This window comes from Syngnathoides biaculeatus, chromosome 17 (assembly GCF_019802595.1).
Source record: "Syngnathoides biaculeatus isolate LvHL_M chromosome 17, ASM1980259v1, whole genome shotgun sequence".
Lineage (NCBI taxonomy): Eukaryota > Metazoa > Chordata > Actinopteri > Syngnathiformes > Syngnathidae > Syngnathoides > Syngnathoides biaculeatus.
Window position 1 is genome coordinate 3,097,982 of NC_084656.1, and position 15,608 is coordinate 3,113,589.

At 41.9% G+C, this 15,608-nt stretch overlaps 1 protein-coding gene across 1 annotated transcript in view; it reads right to left on the reverse strand.

The window, feature by feature from the left end:
• pam (peptidylglycine alpha-amidating monooxygenase) overlaps positions 1-15,608 on the reverse strand; it is a 94,635-nt gene that overhangs the window by 62,120 nt on the left and 16,907 nt on the right. The window contains exons 8-11 of the mRNA XM_061800881.1: positions 10,917-11,000; positions 10,327-10,375; positions 8,566-8,633; positions 7,991-8,071 (exon numbers count right to left, since the gene is read on the reverse strand). Of these exons, the coding sequence (XP_061656865.1) occupies positions 7,991-8,071; positions 8,566-8,633; positions 10,327-10,375; positions 10,917-11,000 (282 nt within the window). The remainder of the gene's footprint in view (positions 1-7,990; positions 8,072-8,565; positions 8,634-10,326; positions 10,376-10,916; positions 11,001-15,608) is intronic.

Sequence of the window (15,608 nt, forward strand, 5' to 3'; positions counted from 1 at the left end):
ACCTTTAAAGGCGGACTAACAGGTCTTTGAGGGTGAGAATTGTAGCTGTTCAAATACTTATTTGCAGCTGTATCACACAAATAATTCGTTAAAAAAAAATCATACATTATGATTTCTGGATTTTCTTTTTAGATTATCTCTCTCACAGTGAACATCCACCTACGATAAAAATTTCAGGCGCCTCTATGATTTCTAAGTGGGAGAACTTGCAATATAGCAGTGTTCAAATACTTATTTTCTTTCACTGTAATTTGGACACAGTGGTTAGTAATAAGATTAAGATCAAGTCCATTTATTTCCATTATTAAATCATGAGCATTTGCACAGAAGGCCAGCTTCAAACACAAACACATTAGACACAAAAATAGAACAATTGTTTTAAAAAATGCAGTTTAGTGAAAACCTATGAATACCAAGTCTTACTGCTGAGAACTGGTGGTCAGCGTGATCATGGGGTGTGATTGGTAGCAGGGTTATGTATAAATAGGTGAGTGTGTGTGGGTGCATGTGTGACAGTGTTTTAGAGGGGTGGAATGTGAGGGATTCACCGCGGGGGGACGATTGCACTCACAGCTCTGGAGAAGAAGCTGTGCCTGAGTCTGTTTGAGCTTGCTTCCTTGATAAAAGCGGTACAAACAGCGTACAGTGAAGAAAATAAGTTTTTGAACACCCTGCTATATTGTAAGTTTTCCCACTTAGATGGAGGCGTCTGAAATTTTCAGCGTCGGTGCTTGTCCACTGTATTCACATTATGTATTCACTTAAATGTCTATACGAAAAAATATGTTATGTGAATGAGGAATGAAATGCAGCCCTATGGGGGCACAAACCCGTGCAATCTGTAGGCCGGTCCCAAGCCCGGATAAATGCAGAGGGTTGCGTCAGGAAGGGCATCCGGCGTAAAAACTGTGCCAAACAAATATGAGCGTTCATCTAAAGAATCCCATACCGGATCGGTCGTGGCCCGGGTTAACAACGCCCGCCCCCGGCACTGCTAACCTGCAGGGCGTCGGTGGAAATTCAGCTACTGTGGGTCGAAGACAAAGAAGAGGAGGAAACCGGATCCAGCATCAGAAGAAAAAGAGGAATGCACAGAGCCTACAACTGAGTGAAGGGACTTTGAATGTTGGGACTATGACAGGAAAAGCTCAGGAGTTGGTTGACATGATGATTAGGAGAAAGGTTGATATTCTGTGCATCCAAGAGAGCAGGTGGAAAGGTAGTAAGGCTAGAAGTTTGGGAGCAGGGTTTAAATTATTCTACCACGGAGTAGATGGGAAGAGAAATGGAGTAGGGGTTATTTTAAAGGAAGAGCTGGCTAAGAATGTCTTGGAGGTGAAAAGAGTATCAGATCGAGTGATGAGACTAAAATTTGAAATTGAGGGTGTTATGTATAATGTGGTTAGCGGCTATGCACCACAGGTAGGATGTGACCTAGAGTTGAAAGAGAAATTCTGGAAGGAACTAGATGAAGTAGTTCTGAGCATCCCAGACAGCGAGAGAGTTGTGATTGGTGCAGATTGTAATGGACATATTGGTAAAGGAAACAGGGGCGATGAAGAAGTGATGGGTAAGTACGGCATCCAGGAAAGGAACTTTGAAGGGCAGATGGTGGTGGACTTTGCAAAAAGGATGGAGATGGCTGTAGTGAACACTTATTTCCAGAAGAGGGAGGAACATATAGTGACCTACAAGAGCGGAGGTAGAACCACGCAGGTAGATTATATTTTGTGCAGACGATGTAATCTGAAGGAGGTTACTGACTGTAAAGTAGTGGTAGGGGAGAGTGTAGCTCGACAGCATAGGATGGTAGTATGTAGGATGATTCTGGTGGTGGGTAGGAAGATTAAGAAGACAAAGGTAGAGCAGAGAACCATGTGGTGGAAGCTGAGAAAGGAAGAATGTTGTGCGTCCTTCCGGAAAGAGGTGAGACAGGCTCTCAATGGACAACCGAAGCTCCCGGAAGACTGGACGACGACAGCCAAGGTGATCAGAGAGACAGGCAGGAGAGTACTTGGTGTGTCATCTGGTAGGAACGGGGAGAAGGAGACCTGGTGGTGGAACCCCATAATACAGGGAGTCATACAAGGAAAGAGATTAGCGAAGAAGAAGTGGGATACTGAGAGGACTGAGGAGAGGCGAAAGGAGTACATCGAGATGCGACGTATGGCAAAGGTAGAGGTGGCAAAGGCTAAACAAGAGGCATATGAAGACATGTACACCAGGTTGGACACGAAAGAAGGAGAAAATGATCTCTACAGGTTGGCCAGACAGAGGGATAGTGATGGGAAGGATGTGCAGAAGGTTAGGGTGATTAAGGATAGAGATGGAAATGTGTTGACTGGTGCCGGTAGTGTGCTAAATAGATGGAAAGAATACTTTGAGAAGTTGATGAATGAAGAAAATGAGAGAGAAGGAAGAGGTGAAGAGGCAAGAGTGATGGACCAGGAAGTGGAAATGATTACTAAGGGGGAAGTCAGAAAGGCACTACAAAGGATGAAAAATGGAAAGGCAGTTGGTCCTGATGACATGGTATGGAAGCAATTTGGAGAGATGGCTGTGGAGTTTTTGACCAACTTATTCAACAGAATACTAGCATGCGAAAAGATGCCTGACGAATGGAGGAAAAGTGTTCTAGTTCCCATTTTTAAGAACAAAGGGGACGTTCAGAGCTGTGGGAACTATAGAGGAATAAAGTTGATGAACCACACAATGAAGTTATGGGAAAGAGTAGTGGAGGCTAGACTCAGGACAGAAGTAAGTATCTGCGAGCAACAGTATGGTTTCATGCCTAGAAAGAGTACCACAGATGCATTATTTGCCTTGAGGATGCTCGTGGAAAAGTACAGAGAAGGTCAGAAGGAGCTACATTGTGACTTTGTGGATCTAGAGAAAGCCTATGACAGAGTACCAAGAGAGGAACTGTGGTACTGCATGCGTAAGTCTGGTGTGGCAGAGAAGTATGTTAAAATAGTACAGGACATGTATGATGGCAGCAGAACAATGGTGAGGTGTGCCTTAGGTGTGACAGCGGAATTTAAGGTGGAGGTGGGACTGCATCAGGGATCAGCTCTGAGCCCCTTCCTGTTTGCAGTGGTAATGGATAGGCTGACAGATGAGGTTAGACTGGAATCCCCTTGGACCATGATGTTCGCAGATGATATTGTGATATGCAGTGAAAGCAGGGAGCATGCAGAGGAACAATTAGAAAGATGGAGACATGCACTGGAAAGGAGAGGAATGAAGATTAGCCGAAGTAAAACAGAATATATGTGCGTGAATGAGAAAAGTGGAGGGGGAAGAGTGAGGCTACAGGGAGAAGAGATAGTGAGGGTGGACGACTTCAAATACTTGGGGTCAACAATACAGAGCAATGGAGAGTGTGGTCAGGAAGTGAAGAAACGGGTCCAAGCAGGTTGGAACAGCTGGCGAAAGGTGTCTGGTGTGTTATGTGACAGAAGAGTGTCTGCTAGGATGAAGGGCAAAGTTTACAAAACAGTGGTGAGGCCGGCCATGATGTACGGATTAGAGACGGTGGCACTGAAGAAACAACAGGAAGCTGAACTGGAGGTGGCAGAAATGAAGATGTTGAGGTTCTCGCTCGGAGTGACCAGGTTGGATAGGATTAGAAATGAGCTCATTAGAGGGACAGCCAAAGCTGGATGTTTTGGAGACAGGATTCGAGAGAGCAGACTTCGATGGTTTGGACATGTTCAGAGGCGAGAGAGTGAGTATATTGGTAGAAGGATGCTGAGGATGGAGCTCCCAGGCAAAAGAGCGAGAGGAAGACCAAAGAGAAGGTTTATGGATGTGGTGAGGGAAGACATGAGGGCAGTTGGGGTTAGAGAGGAAGATGCAGGAGATAGGCTAAGATGGCAAAAGATGACACGCTGTGGCGACCCCTAACGGGACAAGCCGAAAGGAAAAGAAGAAGAAGAAGAAGGTGCTTGTCCACTGTGAGAAAGACAATCTAAAATGATAGATCCAGAAATCACAATGTATGATTTTTTTATTTGTGTGATATAGCTGCAAATATGCATTTCTACAGCTAGAATTCTGACCCTCAAAGACCTGTTAGTCCGCCTTTACAGGTCCACCTCCACTCCATTTATTATCCTGAATCAGATGCACCTGTGTGAGGTTGTTACCTGCATAAAGACATCTGTCCACCCCATACAATCAATAAGACTCAAACTTGTAACATGGCCAAGACCAAAGAGCTGTTCAAAGACACCAGAGACAAAATTGTACAACTCCACACAGCTGGAAAGGGCTATGGAGAAATTGCTTGGTGGAGCTTGGTGAAAAAAGGTCCACCGTTGGAGCAATCATTAGAAAATGGAAGAAGCTAAACGTGACGATCAATCTCAATCAGAGTGGAGCCCCATGCAAAATATCATCTTGTGGGGTCTCAGTGATCCTTAGAAAGGTGAGGAATCAGCCCTGGACTACGCAACAGGACTTGGTCAATGATCTGAAAAGACCTGGGACCAGTGTTTCCAAGGTGACTGTTGGTAATACACTAAGACGTCATGGTTTGAAATTATGCATAGCACGGAAGGTTCCCCTGCTTATACCAGCACATGTCAAGGCCCGTCTCATTCTACTCTTCATTCTCTCCCATTTTCTTCATTCATTAACTTCTCAAAGTACTCTTTCCATCTACTTAGCAAACTACTGGCCCCCGTCATCATATTTCCATCGCTGTCCTTAATCACCTTTACTTGCTGCATCTCCTTTACATCTCTATCGCTCTGTCTGGCCCAACCTAGAGAGATCCCTTTCTCTTCCTTTCGTATCCAACCTGGTGTACATGTCATATGCCTCTTGTTTATCCTTCGCCACCTCTACCTTTGCCCTACGTAGCATCTCAATGTTTTCCTTCCGCCTCTCCTCAGTCCTCTCCATGTCCCACTTCTTCCCTAATCTCTTTCCTTGGATGACTTCCTGTATTTTGGGGTTCCACCACCAAGTCTCCTTGTCCTCTTTCCGACCAGAAGGCAGCCCAAGTACTCTCCTGTCTGCCTCTCTGAGTAACTTGGCAGTAGTACTCCAGTGTTCCGGGAGCTCTTCCTGTCCATCTCGAGCCTGTCTCACCTCTTTCCGAAAGGCCACACAATATTCTTCTTTTCTCAACTTCCATCACCTGACTCTCTGCTCTACCTTTGTCTTCTCAATTTTCCTACCCACTATCAGAGTCATCCTATGTTCTCGAGCTACACTCTCCCCCACCACTACCTTACAATCAGTAACTTCCTTTAGATTACATCATCTGCACAAAATATAATCCACCAGCTTGCTTCTACCTCCACTCTTGTAGGTCACTCTATGTTCCTGACTCTTCTGGAAATAAGTGTTAACAACTGTCAATTCTATCCTTTTTGCGAAGTTCACCATCATCTGCCCCTCAAAGTTCTTTTGATCACTACTTCATCGCCCCGGTTTCCTTTGCCAACATGTCCATTGAAATCTACACCAATTACAATTCTCTCTCTCTCTCTCTCTCTCTCTCTCTCTCTCTCTCTCGCTCTCTCTCTCTCTCTCTCTCTCTCTCTCTCTCTCTCTCTCTCTCTATCTCTGGGATGCTCAGGACTTTGTCTAGTTCCTTCTAGAATTTCTCTTTCAACTCGAGGTCACATCCTACCTGTGGGGAATAGCCGCTATTTCACATTATATATAAAACCCTCAATTTAAAATTTCATCATCATCACTCAATCTGATACTGTTTTCACCTCCAAGACATTCTTAGCCAGCTCTTCCTTCAAAATAACCCCTACTCCATTTCTCTTCCCATCTACTCCATGGTAAAAGAATTTAAACCGTGCTCCTAAGCTTCTCACCTTACTCCCTTTCCACTTGCTCTCTTGGATGCACAGTATATCAACCTTTCTCCTTATCATCATGTCAACTACCTCCTGAGCTTTTCCTGTCATTGTCCCAACATTCAAGTCCCGACACACAGTTGTAGGGTCTGTGCATGCCTCTTCTTCTTCTGCCGACTAAGGCGCTTTCCTCCTCTTTCTTTGTCTTCAACCTACATTATCTGAATTTCTACCTACGCCTTGCAGATTAACAGTGCCGGGGGCGGGCGTAGTTAGCCCAGGCCACGGCTTATCAGTTATGGAATTCGTTTGATCAAAGGTCATATATGTTTGGCACAGTTTTACGCCGGATACCCTTCCTGCCGCAACCCTCTGCATTTATCGGGGCTTGGGACCGGCCTACAGGTTGCACAGAAATTGTGCCCCACTGTGGGCTGCAGATAGTCAAAACAAGCAATCAAATAAACAAAGTCAGCACATAAGATCGACAATTCACATACTACCTACCTAATCTATGCTCAAATTAAAGTCACATAAAAGTATGAAAAAAACAGTCTGCACATAAGGTACACAAATCACATACTACCTGTGTGAAAATATAATGGATATGGCGATTTAAAGGATATATGGATGGAAGGGATTCAAACCACAATGGCCCTCACTCTGGTAGTTGAAAATTGAGTCCACGTTAGATGTTTGTTCCTCGTGGTAAACTCAACGTAGGTGTTGTTAACATGCTTGGCTAGGCTAACTTAGGCCGAGCAGCTTCAACACAAACGATATGGCTCCAATTTGGGTACTAAGATGTAGTAAGATAAGACTTGTTAAAATTTGATATATATTTTTTACATTTTTAATACAGGTATGTTGTGGTTGATTTCAAGTTTACCATAAGTATGTAGAGGTATTTTATAGTGTGTTTTTATATTCTAAAGAACCACTCTAGGTCAGCAAGTCATATAATGTGTACTTCATCCTTGGAATCCATGAGAGACCAACCACCTCTAGCAGATGTTGGTGCTTGTGTGGAGGTTGTCACTTCAGAGTACAGTTGGATGTCTTCCAGCCTGATACCCTCAAGCGGAAGTAGCATGATACCATCCAGAAGCTAGAGAAGATGAAGACTGATCTCCACAATACAAAGTGTCAGGTGAAGCGACCCAAGGTCTGCATTGGCAAGATCTTACATGAGCTGGCAGAGCAGAAGAAGCTGTCTGATGATAATAATCATGTTGCTACTGCTCACTTATATGTAATATTACATGTGTATCTTAACTGTAAGTGTTTGTGGTTGTAAATGTGTAGTAATGTTTTGTATATTTTATATGTCCTTTAAATGGATGATATCACTGAGGCACTTAATTTTAAATTTTACATTGTTAAATAATAGTAATCGGAATTGTTTGTTACAAGTGAATGCGTATATTGTGAACATTTTTATGTTCCCTTTCAGATACTTTATACCACTAAAAAATAGTACATTTTGGTATACAGTAAAAGTTTCCTGTTGTATTTTATGACTATAAAATAATAAAAGTGAAAGAAAGTCATAAGATATGAAGAAAAGGATAATGGCTGTAACATTTAGTAGGCCTACTTGGATAAACAAAACTAACGTAGATGCCTCAGATGATTGATTTATAAATCTGAGAGCGATACTGTAGAATTTATTGATAAAATTTTCAAGATTGTTCATCCTCTTGTACAAAAAGTGTCTGAAAAATTCCTTGTAATTTGTGGAATATATCAACTGAAGTGCCTGCTACACTAAGACGGAGGTGGGCGTGGCAGTTGACATGTAAATATAATAATATAAAGATATTTTGTAAATGTACAACATACACTGTATAGTACTTTCATTCAATACTTTGCTTCTGTAGTTTTTGACTATTTGTTTCAGCTTCCTATTGTTTGATACTATAAGTTTGCAATGAAGTCATTTATTAATTAAATCTGAAAACAGAGTGTATACACACCCAAAAATAATTTGTACCGCTGGGATCAAAAGGCATCTTTTAATACTCAGTTCATCGCTCAAATAGTCAACAAATATGTCTACATCTGGATTAAAAGAAAATGATTAAACTTGGGGGAACTCGGGACCAATGGAATACAAAGCCCTGTTGCTTCAAAACCAAGAAATTGTGAAATGTGTTGGCATTACTCACCCAGACGATGAGTGTGGGTCCTGAAGGCAAATGGGTAGATTGGATATGAGGTGTAGTTACAGGCGATGTCCGCATTTGTAACTAACAAGATAAAAAGAGAAAGTGATATCAGCCCCAACTAACAGTGCAAGAATTATAACTTTTTTAACTCTATTGTCTGTACGGTATAAGTTTAAACAGTTTATTCTTGTGATTGAGCTATCTGTGTTTCAGTTTTACAGATTTTATGTAGTATATCTTACTAAACTAATCTTCCTGTTCCTTGAAGGAAGCATTGTAAAGAGGAGTTTAGCTCCCTCTGAAAACCAATACAACAGGAGTTATACTGGATGCAACACAACAACTCCAGACCTCCTCTTTCATTTATACCCGCTTCATAAAACAAAGATCAGGTATGAATGAATGTTTTTATTTGGATGTTCTTTTTTAGTTTTTTTGAAACTGGACTTTTGAAAAAGTAATGTCGGCTCTTTGGTATGTTCCACATACCGTATATTAAGGAATGACAATAAAATGCTAACATAACACTTGCTTTTATGTTTGGCATTAAATTAGTGTACATAAAAATAAAGTACTTCTTTTTCCTGGGTGGATAGCAGTGTCTATAGACATGAGGAGGTAGATACCAGCAATAAACGGCTGTCTGCAAAAGAAAATGACAATTTAATCAGAATACAATTACAGTTAGGTTACAATATGTGACCTGACGAAATAGTTTCCCCCAAAACGTTTCTCTTCTGTTCTCGAGTGAACTTGATCACCATATACACTTGATCTCCAAAAGCATTGGAATGGCCAAGATTTCATTATAATCTTCAATTTCACTCAGGCTAGCTCGGCCTTTTAAAACAGTAGACAAAGAGGAGTCTCAATACGAGGTCATAAAAGACTAATTTTTAAAATAAAGAGTACAGTAGCAAATCCAGAAGGCTGATACATAATTGTACAGGCTATATTATTGAACAAAGTTTACGCAATTGCCAATGTACTGTATATACAGCTAATAAAGTTGGTCCAACCATTTTTCTCGATGGCCAATTCTACTGTACAATTTATCATTGGATGTGACTTTAACCTTGCGTGAAATCCCCTTATAGAGCGCTCAAATTTAAAAAAATCTTTTCGTTTCGGCTTGTCCCGTTAGGGGTCGCCACAGCGTGTCATCTTTTTCCATCTAAGCCTATCTCGTGCATCATCTTCTCTAACACCCACTGTCCTAAGTCCTCTCTCACAACGTCTATCAACCTTTTCTTTGGTCTTCCTCCCACTCTTTTGCCTGGCAGCTCCATCCTCAGCACCATTCTACCAATATAGTCACTCTCTCGCCTCTGCACATGTCCAAATCATCGAAGTTTGCTCTTTCTAACCTGTCTCCAAAACATCCAACTTTGGTTGTCCCTCTAATGATCTGATTTCTAATCCTATCCAACCTGCTCACTCTGAGCGAGAACCTCAACATCTTCATTTCTGCTACCTCCAGTTCTGCTTCCTGTTTCTTCAGTGCCACCGTCTCTAATCCGGACATCATGGCCGGTCTCACCACTGTTTTATAAACTTTGCCCTTCATCCTAGCGGAGACTCTTCTGTCGCATAGAACCCCCAGACACCCAACTGTTCTACCCAGGTTGGACCCGTTTCTTTACTTCTTTATCACTATCTCCATTTCTCTGTATTTTTTACCCCAAGTATTTGAAGTCATCCACCCACGCTATCTCTTCTCCCTGGAGCTTCACTCTTCCTCCTCTGCCCCTCACATTCATACACATATATTCTGTTTTACTTTGGCTAATCTTCATTCCTCTCTTTTCCAGTGCGTATCTCCATCTTTCTAATTGTTCCTCCGCCTGCTCCCTGCTTTCACTGCAGATCACAATATCATCTGCGAACATCATAGTCCAAGGGGATTCCAGTCTAACCTCATCTCTCAGTCTATCCATGACTACCACAAACAAGAAGGGGCTCGGCGCGGATCCCTGATGGAGTCCCACCTCTATCTTAAATTCTTCTAACACACCAACAGCACACCCCACCACTGTTCTGCTGTGTGTAAGAATTGCGCTATACAAATAAATTTTCTTTGCTTTGCTTTTTATTGCCCTGAGATTGGCTGGCAACCAGTTCAGAGTGTAGCCTGGCCTCTGCCTGGAGATAGCTGGGTCAGGCTCCAGCATTCCTGTGACCCTTATGAGAATAAGCAGGTCAGATAATGGATGGATGATTATTTTCTAAAACAATACAGTCTTTCAGTATGAACATTAAATGTCTTTGTAGTGTATTCACTCAAATATAGAGTTAGGGTTGTAAAGACAATACATGAAAATACATAAAATACCCACGGGTTCAATGTCATTCTTAGACTGAGACCAGAGCAATCTTTGTGATGATCTGTTGAAGGGTGGGAAAAAAAAAAAAAAAAAAACTCATTAACACACAATTGAAAACAATTGATTAGAACACAATTACTCAAAATATTCAATGAATAATGAAATAAATTGATAAAAAAAAATAGGTACATTTATTTTGCTTTTTTACAAACATGAACAACCAAGCACATAATGTTCCAGTATTTTTGTGATAAAAACCATGGTTGACCCCTATTATTTCATTCACACTTGGAAGTGCATTGAGTAACTGCTCAGACAGTACCTGCAACAAAAAAAAGTTCCACCCAAATCAAAAATCAATTACCACAAAAGATTTGGAAATGTAATTATCGTTTTCAAATTTTGCTTATACTAATAATTGCCAATGCAAGAATTTTCACCGTTTTTAATCTTATTCTCTGAACGCAATCACAATGATGTCTTTATTGAAAATGTCAATGTGGTAAATTTGATGTATTTCACAGACAAAGAAAGTCTATATTAAAGTGTAAAGGATACCTATCCAGCAGTTATTTACATAATGCTAAAATTTTACTACTTACCCTGGAAAGCACTGATATTGCCATAATGGATCTGGAGCACAAAGTAAGATAATCCTGAATTCCTTCCAACTTCAAAACCAACATCTATTACGGAAAAGAGAAAAAAACTAAAATAGAGGAAAACATGAAGAAAACTCCAAGCATACTACTATGAAGTTCAGTGTCTTGACAAAATGATCACCATATTGAATTAGCTTTCTGTACTATCATCTTTTTTTTTTTTATTTTCAAATAGTAGCCTCCCAGATTTTGTACATGGTTGATGGGCGTGTTGCATGAATTGCTAAAATTGTAATCTTTACCAAGATCCCAAATTGCATGTTCTTTCATTTTAACAGACTACTTGTGCTGTTGGCAAAATGTATTAAAAAGGATACAATACTAAACCGTGGATATGGATGGAGTTAGTTGAAATCTTCCCGCAAACTACAGCAACATTTTTTACCAGTTTACCAAGTCCAAGAACATACTGTATATGGCACTTCCGATAAACAGCAACCTCTCTAGGGAACTGTATGAGGAAAGGTGAAAAACAAGCCATGGGTATGGATGGTTACACTACAGCGAATTTCTGGCCCTCTGTGGGAGCAAGGTCTCAATTGAAAGTTTGTTGACTTTCTTCTTCTTCTTTTCCTTTCGGCTTGTCCCGTTAGGGGTCGCCACAGCGTGTCATCTTTTGCCATCTTAGCCTATCTCCTGCATCTTCCTCTCTAACCCCAACTGCCCTCATGTCTTCCCTCACCACATCCATAAACCTTCTCTTTGGTCTTCCTCTCGCTCTTTTGCCTGGGAGCTCCATCCTCAGCATCCTTCTACCAATATACTCACTCTCTCGCCTCTGAACATGTCCAAACCATCGAAGTCTGCTCTCTCGAATCTTGTCTCCAAAACATCCAGCTTTGGCTGTCCCTCGAATGAGCTCATTTCTAATCCTATCCAACCTGGTCACTCCGAGCGAGAACCTCAACATCTTCATTTCTGCCACCTCCAGTTCAGCTTCCTGTTGTTTCTTCAGTGCCACCGTCTCTAATCCGTACATCATGGCCGGCCTCACCACTGTTTTGTAAACTTTGCCCTTCATCCGAGCAGACACTCTTCTGTCACATAACACACCAGACACCTTTCGCCAGCTGTTCCAACCTGCTTGGACCCGTTTCTTCACTTCCTGACCACACTCTCCATTGCTCTGTATTGTTGACCCCAAGTATTTGAAGTCGTCCACCCTCGCTATCTCTTCTCCCTGTAGCCTCACTCTTCCCCCTCTACTTTTCTCATTCACGCACATATATTCTGTTTTACTTCTGCTAATCTTCATTCCTCTCCTTTCCAGTGCATGTCTCCATCTTTCCAATTGTTCCTCTGCATGCTCCCTGCTTTCACTGCATATGACAATATCATCTGCGAACATCATGGTCCAAGGGGATTCCAGTCTAACCTCATCTGTCAGCCTATCCATTACCACTGCAAACAGAAAGGGGCTCAGAGCTGATCCCTGATGCAGTCCCACCTCCACCTTAAATTCCTCTGTCACACCTAAGGCACACCTCACCATTGTTCTGCTGCCATCATACATGTCCTGTACTATTTTAACATACTTCTCTGCCACACCAGACTTACGCATGCAGTACCACAGTTCCTCTCTTGGTACTCTGTCATAGGCTTTCTCTAGATCCGCAAAGAGACAATGTAGCTCCTTCTGACCTTCTCTGTACTTTTCCACGAGCATCCTCAAGGCAAATAATGCATCTGTGGTACTCTTTCTAGGCATGAAACCATACTGTTGCTCGCAGATACTTACTTCTGTCCTGAGTCTAGCCTCCACTACTCTTTCCCATAACTTCATTGTGTGGCTCATCAACTTTATTCCTCTATAGTTCCCACAGCTCTGAAGATCCCCTTTGTTCTTAAAAATGGGAACTAGAACACTTTTCCTCCATTCTTCAGGCATCTTTTCGCCCGCTAGTATTCTGTTGAATAAGTTGGTCAAAAACTCCACAGCCATCTCTCCAAATTGCTTCCATACCTCTACCGGTATGTCATCAGGACCAACTGCCTTCCCATTTTTCATCCATTTCACCCATTCATTTATATGGCACATTCTATGCCTACCATAGTAATAACTAGTAGGTGAAAACAGGTTTACGTAAAATAATCCAGAGGGGCATCTATTCATAAACCTCCCCTCATTTTTTTTTTTTTTTTTTAAAACAACCTTCAGTTGTCCTGCTACATACATTATTTTTTAATTAAATGGCCTTGAATTACAGGCTAACTCGAACTAAAATGTATTGCAAGATGTTGGAAAAACGTGCAGTTTGACATTGAATAATGTTGTGTGTAAAGTTGTTACACTAATAATAGATATATTTTGGTAAAACCTGTGCCATGTTCAAGAAAAGTTTGTTTTTGAAGACTATTTGATGATCAAAATAAACACATTTTCAAAACATTTGAAAGATGCAATGGCATTATCAAGTGGAGGTACTTGGAATTCGCAAGTACTCACATGTAAGTACTTCTATTTGTACTTGGTCTGAAAAGAAAAGTGGTATCAGTGCATCCCTACCCCCTGAAATCCCTTAAAATACCACTTTTTATCGACTGCTCTCTACACTAGCAATGTGGTTGCCAGGACATCACTGGGGATTTGGGTTTAGTTTAGCACAAATTTTCTGAACAGACTTTCTCCATCAATGCACAAGACGATGTGCATGTTTTTTCTTCCTCCCTTAAAAACTGTTTTCTCAGGGTGGACAGATTGGTACGGTGGAGTATTCATTCTTGTATGACATTATTGCATGTTTATTCTTGTTTTATATCATCAAATACCTACTGGTATTTGTTGATGCCTGAAGGCTCACATGTATGCATTTCACATATGTAATAGGGTCGATACATACTTATACTTTCACATGGTAGATGGAGCACCTGATTAGGGGTCCACTCGGAGGGCATGGGCTCAAAGCTTAGATACCACTACAGATGAATTATGACCGGTCTTGCCAAAGCCTCTGAGTCCCAAAGGATTAGGTGATCTCAATTTTGACCAATAAGGAGTAAAGCGCCGACTCATGAAGGGGAGGGGTGGGCTCAATTAGAGTATATCATATCCTGTGTACACTCTGCTTATAGTGATCATCTCCGGGTGATTTGCTCGTATTAATACAAAGCTTTGAATTAATTTATTTGTGATCAGTTCATCTTTTGTGCTTTTTGAGTCTTACTTAAACTCCTAAAACTTAAAATGTGTCTCATCACCAAAATTTAGCCTACTACCAACAGAGGTAACTAATGAAGACGCTGCATTGAGGCCTAAGATTCTCACCAGCCAGCCCAAACAGGAGACATCCTCTGGTCCAAACCAACAAATCCAGACAATTTTAAAATATATTAAAATGTTTTTGCACATTTTTAGCAACCCTCAGATGCACTTTCATACATGTACATCATTTCTTCAGATATTTATAAATCCGTACTTCAACGTTTATCCATCCATCTTCTATTGTTTATCCGAGGTCAGGTTGCGGGGGCAGTAGCTTTAGCAGTGATGCCCAGACTTTCCTCTCCCCAGCCACTTCATCCAGCTCTCCCAGGGGGATCCTGAGGTGTTCCCAGGGAGTAGAAAGATATAGTCTCTCCAACATGGCTGGGTCATCCCCGGGGTCAGCTCCCGATTGGATGTATCAGGACCACCTCACCAGAGAGGCGTCTGGGAGGCCCCAGCCACATCATCTGGCTCCTCTCAATGCGGAGGAGAAGTTGCTCTACTCAGAGGTCCTCCCGGATGACCGAGGTTTTCACCCTATCTTTAAGGGAGAGCCTGGACACCCTTTGTAGGAAAATCATGTCAGGATCTTGTTCTTTCGGTCACGACGCATAGCTCGTGACCATATTTGAGTGTCAGAATGTAGATTGACCGGTAAATTGATGGCTTCACCTTTTGAATTAGCTCCTTCTTTATGACAAAAGACTGAGATAAAATCTACATCACTAAACATGCTGCACCGATTCATCTGTCGACCTCCCCTTCCATTACTCCCTGATTCATGAAGAAGAGCCCAAGATACTTTAACTCCTCTACTTGGGGTAGGATCTCATCTCTGACCTGGAGAGGGCCACCCATTTCCTTCTCTGCCAGATAGGTGAAATTCCCGAGAGCCAAATTCTATAGCCGGGGATCATATTGCCAAGGTCCCTGCCTTCGGCCACCGCCTGGCTCACACTGCACATGACCCTTATGGCTCCTCCCACCAATGGTGAGCCCATGGATAAGGGGACCAAAGTTAACCTTTCAGGGTGTGCCCACCTGGGCACCTTGGGTGCAGGCCCTGTCATCAGACATGCGCCTTCAAGGCCCACCTGCTGTGTTCGGGCAAGGGAAACTGCAATCCATTTACATTTGTCATTGTAGGGGTCTTTTTGCCATGCTTTGTCTAGTCTCTCACATATGACATATTTGCTATGGCTGATCCTACTAGGAGTATAAAGCCCCAGACAACTTAGCTTCATCATGATAGGATAAAGTAAGTAACAGCTTCCAAGAGGAGCCAACACTACATCTATCATCAAATTAGTTTTGTCCAGAGCCTCTGAAGATAATGTATTTACTCTGCAAGGAGGACGTACCCATTTCTTTAGAATTGCTGGACATAAGATTTTTAAAACGATATCAGGGTTGGTAGGAAAAAAGAA